The sequence below is a fragment of the Watersipora subatra genome, chromosome 3 (genome assembly GCF_963576615.1).
Source record: "Watersipora subatra chromosome 3, tzWatSuba1.1, whole genome shotgun sequence".
Taxonomy (NCBI): Eukaryota; Metazoa; Bryozoa; class Gymnolaemata; order Cheilostomatida; family Watersiporidae; genus Watersipora; species Watersipora subatra.
Window position 1 is genome coordinate 63,769,045 of NC_088710.1, and position 13,403 is coordinate 63,782,447.

At 36.2% G+C, this 13,403-nt stretch overlaps 1 protein-coding gene across 1 annotated transcript in view; it reads right to left on the reverse strand.

Annotated features, from left to right (window-relative positions):
- Positions 1-1,273: 1,273 nt before the first annotated feature.
- The window catches only part of LOC137390008 (carboxypeptidase D-like), a 35,821-nt gene continuing 23,691 nt past the window's right edge, over positions 1,274-13,403 (reverse strand). The window contains exons 17-27 of the mRNA XM_068076229.1: positions 12,866-12,974; positions 12,342-12,500; positions 10,028-10,196; positions 9,054-9,237; positions 6,490-6,631; positions 6,199-6,345; positions 5,936-6,058; positions 5,517-5,707; positions 4,392-4,577; positions 3,952-4,054; positions 1,274-1,950 (exon numbers count right to left, since the gene is read on the reverse strand). Of these exons, the coding sequence (XP_067932330.1) occupies positions 1,697-1,950; positions 3,952-4,054; positions 4,392-4,577; positions 5,517-5,707; positions 5,936-6,058; positions 6,199-6,345; positions 6,490-6,631; positions 9,054-9,237; positions 10,028-10,196; positions 12,342-12,500; positions 12,866-12,974 (1,767 nt within the window). The 3' untranslated portion in view covers positions 1,274-1,696. The remainder of the gene's footprint in view (positions 1,951-3,951; positions 4,055-4,391; positions 4,578-5,516; positions 5,708-5,935; positions 6,059-6,198; positions 6,346-6,489; positions 6,632-9,053; positions 9,238-10,027; positions 10,197-12,341; positions 12,501-12,865; positions 12,975-13,403) is intronic.

Here is a 13,403-nt window from a genome sequence, read left to right on the forward strand (position 1 = left end):
TTCATGTAGTTTTTGTTAAGGTTAAGTGCCTATCTAAAAACTTTCCTGTTCACTGATTCGAGAAAGTTAATGTGCTTCGATAAAAATGGGGACCAGACAGTTGAGGCAAACTCAAGAACTGGGTGGCAGATGGCTCTAAAAAAACAGTTTTTTGAAGGGTTTTGGGTGAGCAACTTCTTAGGGACCTCATCAGCATGTATAGGGTAGATAAAGACTTAGTTATGGTCTTTTCTATGTGGAGGTTAACGTTAAGTTTGTTGTTAAGGATAACTCCAAGGTATTTAAAGTGAGTGACAAATGTTAGCTGTTGGCCTACCATTAAGTATTTGTGAAAAAAGAGGCTTTCCTAGGACCTTAAAAAAGACGTTGTCTCACATTTAGGGATGTTAAATTCCATTTGCCATTTACCAGCCCAGTCTATGAGAGAATCAAGGTCTGATCGGAGGTCTGCACAGTCATTAGTTGACTCAATCTGTGAATATAGGAGAGAATCGTCAGCAAAAAAATCTGAGTTTAGAGGTATTTATGGCTGTTGGCATATTATTTATAAAAATCAGAAAGAGGGGCCCAAAACAGATTCCTGGGGCACAACCAGATGAGACCAGACATGGTTTGGAGTATGTTTCATTGATAAAAATGGTCTGTGTCCGGTCTTTTAACCAGTTCTCGACCCAGGTGATAGTTGAGCTATCCAGTTTGGTTTGCCCGAGTTTGAATATAAGTTTGTTATGGGACAGTGTGTCAAAGGCCTTAAAAAAGTCAAAAATAGCTGTATCTGTTTGGATACCAGCTCAAAGGAGTCAATAAGGTCATGTGATGTAAGGATCCGCTGGCTTTCACAGCTTCTTTTGAAGCAAAAACCATGTTGGCAATCGTGGAAAAATTCAATGGAGTCCAGAAAGCTATGAATGGAATGTGCTACTAGGTGCTCTGTGGTTGTTGATAACACACATGTCAGAGAGACTGGGCGGTAGTTAGGAGTCTGCTACCTTTATTTTTAAAAATGGATATGACAGTAGCAGTTTTCCAATCCTTCGGGACAGTGTGGGTGGAGAAAGAGTGCTGCATTAATTTGGTAAAAATCTGTGCAATATAGGGGGCTACGTGCTTAAGCAGTGAGGTGCTCAGTTCATCTGGCCCAGCGGCCTTTAAGACTTCACTCATACTTAAATTACATCAAATGCTCACTTGGTATCGGCACTAAGATTTATATTGTACTCTACCAGCCATTCTTCAAACTATTCAAATATGTCAGCGATTATCAAACATTGAAAATGGGCATTTTCTGAACTATTCAGTTCCTTATATTCAACAATATCAAACATGAGTGAATAATATATTACTAAAATATTTCGTGTAAGGGCAAAACGGCTGTAACTAAAAAAATCAAAATTTTTCATATTTACCAACATTTTACTCATTTCATTGATGATCAGTATCTTTTGTAGACATAAAACTTTAAAACCTAAACATTAATAAAAAATATGATTTACTAAAGCAAGCATAAATTATTACAACATTAGTTAGTAATGCAGCTGAAACATGCACATAAATGGTAATTAACCAGTCTGACATCCACCTCAAATGAATGATGTTGAATGACAGAGGACCAAAATATAACATTTCTTAATCCTGGACAATTATTACAAGGTACAATGTATCGATAATATAGGAAAATAAATGCTAAGTTGAGATCTTATTTGTAGGACTTTCCATTCGCATGTCTCGGCCTATCAAATACGTCAAAATCAGAATCTGTTTCATCATCTTTATAGCTGTCACTGAGCAAGGCAGTTTTGCTATTGAAGGTGTAGCCAGCTCCATCTGTTTCATCGTCGTAGTCTCTCACTGGGTGAAAACCATTTCCCTTGAAAAGTCTTGAAGATTTCTCCTTGTAACAGCAGCAGCAGACAAGAACAGTGCTCAACACCAGCAAGACTGCAGCTGCAACTACAACCCAAAGTTCGATTTGAATATCAGCAGCTGCTTAATGAAACCTAATAAACCGAAAGAGAGTGTATATAGTCTATTACACTAGATATCACGCTAGCAAAAACATTATTAAAAATGCATTGCCTGTATTTCTAGACAAACAACTCTGAGTTTTTAGCTTTATTGCGCTAATATTGAATTAGATGTATACAGAAGATAGCACAGGCAACCCGGTGTATGGTAATCTACACGAGTTGCAAAATGAAAGCTTATTCAGAGACTTGTCAGTAAAGTTAGTAATTAAGAGAAACCATAATTATCTATATATATCTATATTTCTCAAAGTCTATCGTCTGTTTTCAGTATGTCCAGCTATAGCCAATGATATCTCGGAATAATGATTCAGTATTGCAGAAGATTTGAACTCAGACCCTCCGGTTCAACAGTGAGACGCCGTACCAAACACAAACTTGATCGCTTCACTAGCAATATATGTCGCTATATGGGAGCAAATACGCGAATTACTCAAATTATACATTGGCAATGTGCCAGGCTAATAGCAAGTGGCAGGCAACTCTCATTACCTCTCATTGTTTATAAGCTGATTGTTAATACCCAGGCAAAGCCGGGTAGCACAGCTACATTAGTTTTACATAAATTCTAAGATTAACTCATATATGGTAGATCAGTATGACAGTTTAAACATGTACAACTAATGAAACTTATTCAAAAGCTCATTTAAATGATGTTTGAAGAAGGTTTACTGAATATCATACTGTATATCCAGCCAGAACAAGAAATAAAAGCTAAAATACATGCAAGAAAAAAGCTGCGGAATTCCTGACTGGTGAAAGTTGAGAGGCGTAAAGCAGTACAACCAATCCTTCAGAGGTAATTATGACATCATTAACTGACTACCGGTAGGGCATGTATTATGACATCATTAACTGACTACTGGTAGGGCATGTATTATGACATCATTAACTGACTACCGGTAGGGCATGTATTATGTAAAACAGTACAACCAATCTTTCAGAGGTAATTATGACATTATTAACAGACTACCGGTAGGGCATGTATTATGACAAATCCTTAAAGTGTGGAAAACGAAAAATAAATGTTGCGCATATTAAATACGAATTGGCAGAGAATGTGTTGTCATGTAAACAGAATGCAAGATATCTAATGGATATTAAAATAAAAATTCTTGACGTCAGGCATAGTTTTATCTCATACGGGAACATTTTAGCTATAAAGGCTGAAGTGCATGAACACTGCAGGGCAGGAGCAATGATGATTTACAGTAGGTAGGTGGTACAGTCATAACAATTATTCATATAAACTACCATAATAAAATAGCGCTATTCGTGTAAATTGAAAGGGTGTCCAAGTAGTGCTCTATTCTACTCAATTAGCTTGCATTGCAGCGAGTTTGACAAAGGGGTGCGGACATTCCACAAACAGCTCCAAGGGTAACATATAATAGGTGCGAGACAAACTCTAAAAAGAGGTAAGTGATTTGAAATCGCTAACTATAAAGCAGCTACCCAAGCCTCAAAGAAACCGCAGATGACCAGAATACTGTGAACCAACAGAACAGACAAATAGGCAAAACTCTACTAAGTCATTGAGCCTCTTACTTTGTGAATTATCATCAGGCATCGGGCAGATGTTGCCGCAAGTCAGGGGATAAAAAAACATAGCAAAGGAATAATACAACGCAAAAGCAATACTAGTACAAACTAGATGACCATATTGAAAAAGCTAAAAAGACTTCATATAATGAAATACTTTGTTCAGAACTGTATGAAGAATATTCTTTTATAAATATTTGGCATGGCTGTACTTTTCCTGACAATTAGAAAACAGGCATTTTGGCAGCTTAAACGACATTATTGAAATATCATTTTTGAGAATTCGTTGACATGACGTCACTGCAATCAATTTGTACATTAGCCCATAGAGCTAGACATGGATTAGTGCAATTTACAACATGGTCTATACACAAATACATCATACCTGTTCCAGCGATGAATGACTTTTTACTCATACCGAGAATCTGCTGTGTACGAAACATGACAACCGTCTTGGAAACATGCTCTACCTGCCCAACTGTCACACTCTGCAACACCAATAACTTACAACGGTGAAGATTACAGAGTTGAAAAGACGAGCACAAAAAGTAATAATTACAAATTGCAAGTCAATGCATACAGTGTCTCACACCCTTGGAACATTGTAATCCAACAGACAATCGGCCAGACAAAATTGTTTAATAAAACTGACCAACTTAACTGGTAGCATTAAGAGCAGCTCCGTCTTCAGACTGCTAATTTGTGATGTAAGTTAACTGTTTTATCAAACACACCACCAGCTGTATGGATGAGTCAATGGGCTGCAGCTGTTTCAAACAAATGCAGAAGAGTCAATAATCAAACAAATCCAATCTCTCCACTCACCAAATCAACAGGCTCATAGCCAGGCGCCTCTACATGAACTTCGTAACTGCCAGGCATGGTCATCGTGTAGAAAATACCATCGACATCGGATTTTGCAATAATTTGGTAGCCATTCAGCTTTATGAGAGCATTCAGGACTGGATGGCCAGCCTCATCCTTTAGATTCAATTCCAAGCCCACATGTACCTAAATAATAGTTGGATGGTAATAGCTCTATGCCCTCTTGCGTTTTGAAAAAAATTTGTTTGATAACAATGGCATCAAATTTCATTTTGCATTCGAAACATTTTCAAGCAAAGATATTAAAATATCGAATGTTATGTTTATGCATACAAATGTCTTTGATGTTGGAGACTGCACAGATACCTAAACACCATGTGTACACAGATACTTGAGTACCATGTGTACACAGATACTTATGTACCATGTGTACACGGATACTCAAGCACCATGTATACACAGATACTCATGTGCCATGTGTACACAGATACTCAAGTACTGTGTGTACACAGATACTCAAGTACCATGCGTACACAGATATTCAAGTACCATGCGTACACAGATATTCAAGTACCATGCGTACACAGATATTCAAGTACCATGTGTACACTGATACTTATGTACTATGTGTACACTGATACTTATGTACCATGTGTACACTGATACTTGAGTACCATGTGTACACAGATACTCAAGTACCATGTGTACACAGATCCTTATGTACCATTTGTACACAGATACTTATGTACCATGTGTACACAGATACTTATGTACCATGTGTAAACAGATACTTGAGTACCATGTGTACACAGATACTTGAGTACCATGTGTACACAGATACTCAAGTACCATGTGTACACAGATACTCAAGTACCATGTGTACACAGATACTCAAGTACCATGTGTACACAGATACTCAAGTACCATGTGTACACAGATACTTATGTACTATGTGTACACATGAAGTCATTGATAAAAGATTGGTAATGGAAAAGTCACAAGTTTATGATTTTTGGTAGTGGCCTTTTCTCCAGTGACTAACTTCTGCACCGTCTTCTACATATTAGAAAAATATAATTTCAAGTACTGTCCGCACATCCATTATTATTTACTCTAGACTCATACCTTCTGGATAGTTCGGAAGAGGGCGGATCGATGGCTGTTCCAAACTTGTGCGAGCTCCATAGCCTTTGGTTTATGACAGCAACCGGTGTAGATAGTGAGAGGCAAAACACCCGTAGAAGTGAAGGCATAATCAACAAGACTTCCAAAGTGAAGCATGAAGAGTGCGCCGTTAACTGTTAAGTTGTGTGTATCTGTCAAAGATCAGGTAATACCAAAAGGTAATATCCACTACTACTACTTGCTAACTTGAATATCATTTCTTTTGTCAATTTGACATACAAAAATTTTACTTGTAAGTGATCTTACAGTTTGTGCCAAATCCTGATACAATACACCTCTGCAGAGTACACCATACTAAACTAATTAGCTAATTACACCTTTGCTTTTTAGCTGCTCGTAAGATTAGTATAAAAACTCACCAGAATGATAGCATGTAGTATATTGTGACAAGTCTTTGTTAATGAAGGCTTTGACAGCATCTTCCTGAATATAGGACTTGGCGAGAAACTCTAAGATGCCCGAGCGAGGAGTTTTATGCACCCCTGTCAATAGATAACAAACCATGAATTATTGCTTGATACTACCTTGATATAGCAAACCTTTAGCCAAAAAGCACATTGATATACACAGAGTAACACAACATTTGAGATGCAAAAGATATTAAGCGATGAAGTACACATACCAGCTCCGCTCTTTGGAGGCGCGTCAAAGGGATATGAAACAACATCATTACCATCTCTAAGATGCAACAAAAGTGTAAACTGGTTTTTTTTAAGCCAAGACATGGCTGCCTCAGTTTCAGGTTGCTGTTTAGAGACTGGTTCCGCTCCTACAAACGTAGGCCAATCAAAGTCTAATACATCAACAGCAACACTACCATATTTTTTCTAATGCAACAGTAGTACAATGCATTAGTCCTCATAATCAATAACGTGAATAACAAGGAGGGCAGAAAGATATTAAATGAACTTACGGTAAATGGAAGGAAAGTTTGTATCCAGGTCTACATTTAATGCATTGCCTTGACCTTCTGTTTCATAACAATCATCCAAAGACCTTACAGCTCCATCCGGGTTCAAAAGAGGAAGTACATGAATCTCAGTTTCCTTTAATAACTGAAAAAGTATGTTTAGCATAAAAATGAAATGCATATATATATATATATATACATATATATATATATATATGTATATATATATACATATACAGTGCGCCCTTGCCATACGATATTAATCTATTCCAAGGTTGGCATTGTATAGCGAAAATATCAAATAGCGGGCTATAGAAACCCATGAAAATTATCTAATGCAAACATCCCCTGGTGAAATCATCAAAATTTTATATACGTACTGTACATATTAAAAATTACTAACAAAATAGTATGTTAACCTTAGTAACTATAGTTACCTACAGTAACTTTAGTGGTTATGATCTGTAATAAAATGTACGTACCGTAGAGAGTTTTTACCTTCGAGACAGACGTGTAACATTAACTTTGAATTTAATTTAAATGAATTTAGCCTACTAAACACGCACTTAAACCTATGTTTTAGTATGTATTTTTCATTATTTCACTGAACTTCAACTTCTTCATCGCTAAAATTTTATCACCTAACGGTTTCTGGCTTCGTTTTCACTATAACTTTTAGCCGACCTCGCTAAAACCTTTATCAACCTTATTTGACAAGAAAGCCTGAGCGATGCTGTTTTCGGAAGCAGCCTCTCGCATACTCGACCATTTAATGGCCATCGAAAGGAAAAATGAAATTTTATTACTCTACCTTTGGAGTGACGAGACTTGGCGCATATATGTAATGGGTAAAGCAAGGAGGAGGCAAAAATGTATCAATACTAAATAAATTTAGTATGTAATGAAGTGGATTTGTGTTAGCAGGCTAAGAGAAGTTGTCTGATCCCTGACCTTTTGTTTGAAGGAATCGCAACTCCAACTTTGCCACTGGCTTTGAAAGGAAAATATTACACTTCTCACATGAGGAATGCTGAGAAAGATAGGTCATCGTATCTCTTTCAAGCGTTGTGAGATTTTCGTCAAACAGCATATCGGCATCTTTGTTATTTCAACGTAATAAGCACACCGAGTGCCAACTTTTAATTTTAAACGAAATTTTTGTTGAATTTGTATGTCGAAATAGGAGTCATATGGCGAGGACGAAAGAACCATTGTGTTCCATCGCGTAAGGCGAAAAAATCGTATAACAGGGGCATCGTAACCTGAAGGTGCACTGTAAATATATACATACATGTATATATAATTACAACTAGAGTTTTACTATATTATAAGTTAATACAGTAAAGTAATACTAAAATAAACATATATATACATAAATATAAATATCTATATACACGTACATGTGTACAAATCTCAGAGTTTTTCTGTGTGTCCTTCGGTTTGTCTAGCTATAGCGATTGGAATCTTAGAATTAAAAGCTCGCATTCTGCTGGGTTTGAACTCACTAAGATTGCAACCGCAAGTTTCAAGCCGTGCATTTAACCACCAAACTACGCTGTTCTTACGATGCTATCGCTCTATCACACACCGTATACCATATGCACACACTAGATGTGCACTTTTGATTATTGATTAATATTACCTTTTGCATTTGTCATTTTTGAAATTGTTTAAAAACCAATTTTTCACTACCATTACCTATTTTTTTAATTTTTAAATGTGCCGTTTCAATTTCAAATGCGCCGTTTCAATTTCAAATGCGCCGTTACACTTCTATTTCCGGTTTTGCGGAAACTTGTTAAATCGGTAAAGGCTAATACCTTTCACGCGGATAATTATCTCCCTTTGGTCAGACAAAGTATCAAACAAAGACAGTCCGATATTTCATTTTTACATTTGCACCAGTATCGAGAGGTACCAGTACCATCGTATTTAAAGTTTTGATGGATAGCTTTTGTTGGAACAGTAACCTTTTTTATACACACATTTCTAAACACGAATTGCTATTATAAATTCAACATAATCAGGATTTTTGTTTTGTTTTCTCAGTTCGTATTAATTGTATCATTATCAAATCATTTTTTATTGTGAATTGTAATCGTAGCAAAATAGACTTAATTTAGCTATTACTTGCTAATTATTTCACATTTACATTTAAACACTTTTATAGTTGTTTTATTTTGTTTCTTAATTTATTTGACCTGCACAAAACATTTTCCTAATGATATGAAGTTTGAAGGTTACAATGGTTTGACAACGTTTAAAAACCTTTACAGTCAATTTATTTTTTCTCCTAAAGTATTTAAACTGCACAAAACACTTTTCTCATGATATGTAGTCTCAAAGTTAAAATTGTAACTGTTGTTATATGTTAAATAAAAATAAATTTTTTGTGCAAAGACTTTTATTACCTGAGCAATGCCGGGCATTCGCCTAGTACATGTAGGTATATATAGATATATATATAGACATGTACTACTCGGATCTTACGCTTATGTATATATATATATACATATATATATGACTGATTGAATACCACATGGCTGAATAGATTCTGCCTTGCTTACCTTGGCAATGTTTGTGTCAGTGTCCTTGCTGCGGAGGAGATAGGAAACCAATTCAATGGCTAAAGCTGTAGAAACGGCCTCATTGCCATGGATACCACCGACTATGGCGACCTTCGCGCTTGCCATTTCCTGCACACCTATCTTGACAGCATATATGTCACGGTCTTCCACTGACTTTCCGATGCTACAAAACAACTTTGAAGTTGTATGAGTTATGCTAAAAAACATGTTTTTTGTTAATTTTCTAGAGTTGCAACCAACTAGAATTGTACCCGATCGAGCGTAGAACAGCGGTTAAATAATTTATGTGTATTTCAACAATCTACTATAATCTTTACTATAACAACCACGTCCGACCGTCTGTCCAAATCTTATGTCTTATAAATCCGGCTGCATGGCAAAATAATTGTGCGTATACTTATTACACGTGATGATCACTCATGACGCACTGGAATGGACTGCCAGCGTACTAGCATAAAATACTGCAAGTATAGTAGTACATTGTTGTACGAATCTACTAGGCCCATTCACTACCGATATTTTAGTCTAGCATAGTTTTTTAAATCTTGAAATATATGATTAATGTATTTAATTAAATTAATTAGAAATTAATAAAAAACTACTACAACAGGAAATATGGCATTATTGTATAAAGGCTAAAAAACTAAAAGATACACAAATGCCGAATCATGAAGAAATGGCTTAACCTATTCAACGGAGAAATCATTTATTGACGGGCTTGTAAAACGAATTACCGTTGTTAAACATAGACTACCTGTATGTAAAATATATGTAAGCCAACAATATTAGTCAAGTGCTTATGTTAGCTTGTTCTTTAATCAATATTCTCTATACCAAATATGGCATATTAACAATACTCCTAAAATTGTACACTGTAATGCCATGGTACTAGTATGTAGTAAAAAAACTTAGCGTAACTACCAGCTTGCATCACTAGTTTTCCCTAAACACACCTGTAAACTTTAGCAACAGTTGGATGCTGATCTGTCATGTTCTGAAGAACACGCTGCATATCCGAGTAATTGTGGTAGGCCAGGACATTAATGTTGTGGCGCAGCTTGAAGTTCTTCTCCACCGGCTCATTCTCATCCACTCTAACTGACTGAGTCAATTCTTCAAAACCTAAGAGAAAGCATTCTGGTTACAGCACCTCGACATATTCATCAACCAATAAATGCAATTTAAATAATTCACAGACTGGCAGTACAGATGTCAGTCATCAACTTTTCTAAACTTATCTGAATTAATTTTATGCTAATTTCAAAAAAAAAGTAACACTTGAAATCACTCATAAACTATGTTGTTAAACGTTTTTATAACTTATCTTTGCCAAGTTACTGCAGCAACAATTTATAACTCTTCTAAATACATTTAGTAACCACTATATAACGATAACAGATTTGTCCTGATTGCGTTATACACAAACTCAGCATTTACCAGAAAGGAATCACTAGAGCCAGCGGCGATGGTAGAATGTGTTTTTTACCTTTCATTGCCATTTGGAACTTACTGTGACATCAGCATACAAAAACTCTAAAGACATTTGTGAACTCATTGATGATACCACTAAGAGTGGCATTTCAGCGAATGTATAAGGAATGGAAAGTTATACAACAGCAGCATATGAGCACCATGTGCTGCATAATGACAGGTTTTGGCTATGGCTTATTCTCAAATACCATCTTTCAATGTCATTGCTGGTCATCCATTCTACCCATCCTACTTGATTTCAACAATAAATCGCTGTTATTTTCTTGAAATAAATTGCAGTCTGGATTTCCCCAGTTGTCTCGTCTTCAACAGTGTTTTTAAGGTCAGCAATCTTGTTGAAATGGGCTCACTTCTTTTAGCTTAAGTAAAGCTTACATAGATGACCAATCGGAGACAAGGTACTCTCGGAGAACATAGACAAATATCCTCTTAGTTATGCAAATACTCCCTTATGAATATGTCCTTTGGTTGTTTTAAAAATGCACAACACTCCGTTCATAGGTAAAACAACTTAAACAAATTTCAATAAAATAATGGATAACTTTGGTTCCCAAGTATCCAAAAATATCCTACGGATACTCTATGCTTGCCAAGTACCAGTCCTTACTTATTGACTGGTAGTTTGAATGTTCATCGAGACAAAACTATTAACAAATATTTTATAATCGATGATTTCCTTTTGGTTTTATTATTGCCATTACTGATCGCTGATAACTCAGCAGAGCGATAAGAGGATTAATATAGTGTATGTAAATAATGAGCAGTAATTTATGGACTGCCATAGTGACAGTCTAATGTTAACAATTAGCCACGGAACTACGACTTCCAGAAAAACTTGCATAAATTTTTAGTGAATTTTATTAAAAAGTATCGGTATTTTTCTATCATTTGCGATCGTTTTTGATGTTTGAGATGATCTGACTGTCAGGATGTTTTAAGATTAAAACTGACAAAACTTGATCGCCGTTAAAACGTTCAAATCCAATGAAAGTGTGATTATGATGTCTATAGCTGTAATGAGACCGACAGAATAGAGACGCGTAACGCTGCAACTTGAACGCAACAGCCGATGCCAACTATAGCAACAATAACTACTAATGACATCATTTCGCACATATTTTCTTCTGAGCATTTTAATCGCGAGCAAAGTTTGTCGATTTTAATCTTGAAACATCCTGGCAATCAAATCACCTCAAATATAAAAAACAATTGCAAATAATAAAAAAATACTGTGACTTTCTGATAGTGTAAGTTTATCTCTAAGGTATTTGTGGGTCTCAGCGTAAGACAGGCATGTTACGTGACTGCATATACAGACAAGCATGTTTCAGCGTAACACAGGCATGTTACGTGACTGCATATACAGACAAACATGTCTCAGCGTAACACATGCATGTTACGTGACTGCATATACAGACAAACATGTCTCAGCGTAACACAGGCATGTTACGTGACTGCATATACAGACAAGCATGTCTCAGCATAACACAGGCATGTTACGTGACTGCATATACAGACAAGCATGTCTCAGCGTAACACAGGCATGTTACGTGACTGCATATATACAGACAAGTATGTCTCAGCGAAACACAGGCATGTTAAGTGGCTGCATATACAGACAAGCATGAAACCATATCATGATATATTTAGTAACTTTCAACATACCGAAGTACCTTAGTATCAAGGAACAGGTGATAAGAGAGTAACAATCAATGACACATGACCCTATTAGTAGAACTTGTTGATGTGATGGTAGTGCAATACTTTCTGGCTTACCCTCTGCTACAGCTGACACACTATGCTGGTCAGAAGTAACGACTCGGTAATAGTGACCATCTCCAAATGTTGGAAATAACTCTATCTCTCGGTCAAATTTCACATTTGCACTGACTGCAATGGGATTGCCATGGACATCTGTCACGCGACCATGAACCGCTACAAAGAAATAGATACTAAAAATTTTATATCAAGCATTTTATAATACAGGATGTTTGGGTAGTTCAAATGATACCAATTAAAATTTTGAGATTGTGGGAATAGTCGTGATCAGCCATAAACAACCAACACTGAAAGGACATTTGCGGAAGGCAACTTGTAACAGCAATTTGTGTAGTATGTCTCTTGAGAAATAAAAAAGCAAGTTTGCATGCAATTGACTTATATGCCTTAACTAGCTGAATGCCAGGCATTGCCAGTGTTTTAACCACGATCAAGTTTTGTCGATTTCAATAATATTAAAACATCCTGGCAGTCAGATTACATCAAACATCAAAAACAATCCCAAAAGATAGCTTAAGTACCTTGCTGTGACTTCTGGAGGAATGCTAGTAGGGACTTGAGGTTCTCCATGTAAATTTTGGGCATAACTTTGGCTTCAGGCTTTGTACAGCAGGTGACATGGGCTGAGATCTACAACAACATCGAGTGACTGACTACAGTGTCCTATGACTATGATGACTATAGATGATTAGCTGTGGCAAACAGGAAATACAGCCACAAAAGAGAAGTTTACTGTCCGTCAGTACAGGTAACAGCAAAGTTTAGGCAACGCAATTGTAGAACTAGCTCAGCAACATTTCCATACAGTTGCAAACGAATGAGTTATCCACAGAATCTTTGTAAATAATATATTGTTTTATTATAATTAGCGCTCTACATTTTAGTGGCAAAGGCTGCAGCACGTTTTTAACTGAAACAAGAACAGTCTCTGATATCTACAAAACTGATGGATAGGAAGAAAAGAAGTGGTTAGTTAAGAGTTGGGTGGAATATGAACACTCGTTGTAAACGGCTCTGTGTAAGTGAAAAAATTCTAACATAATCAACATTTAGAAACTG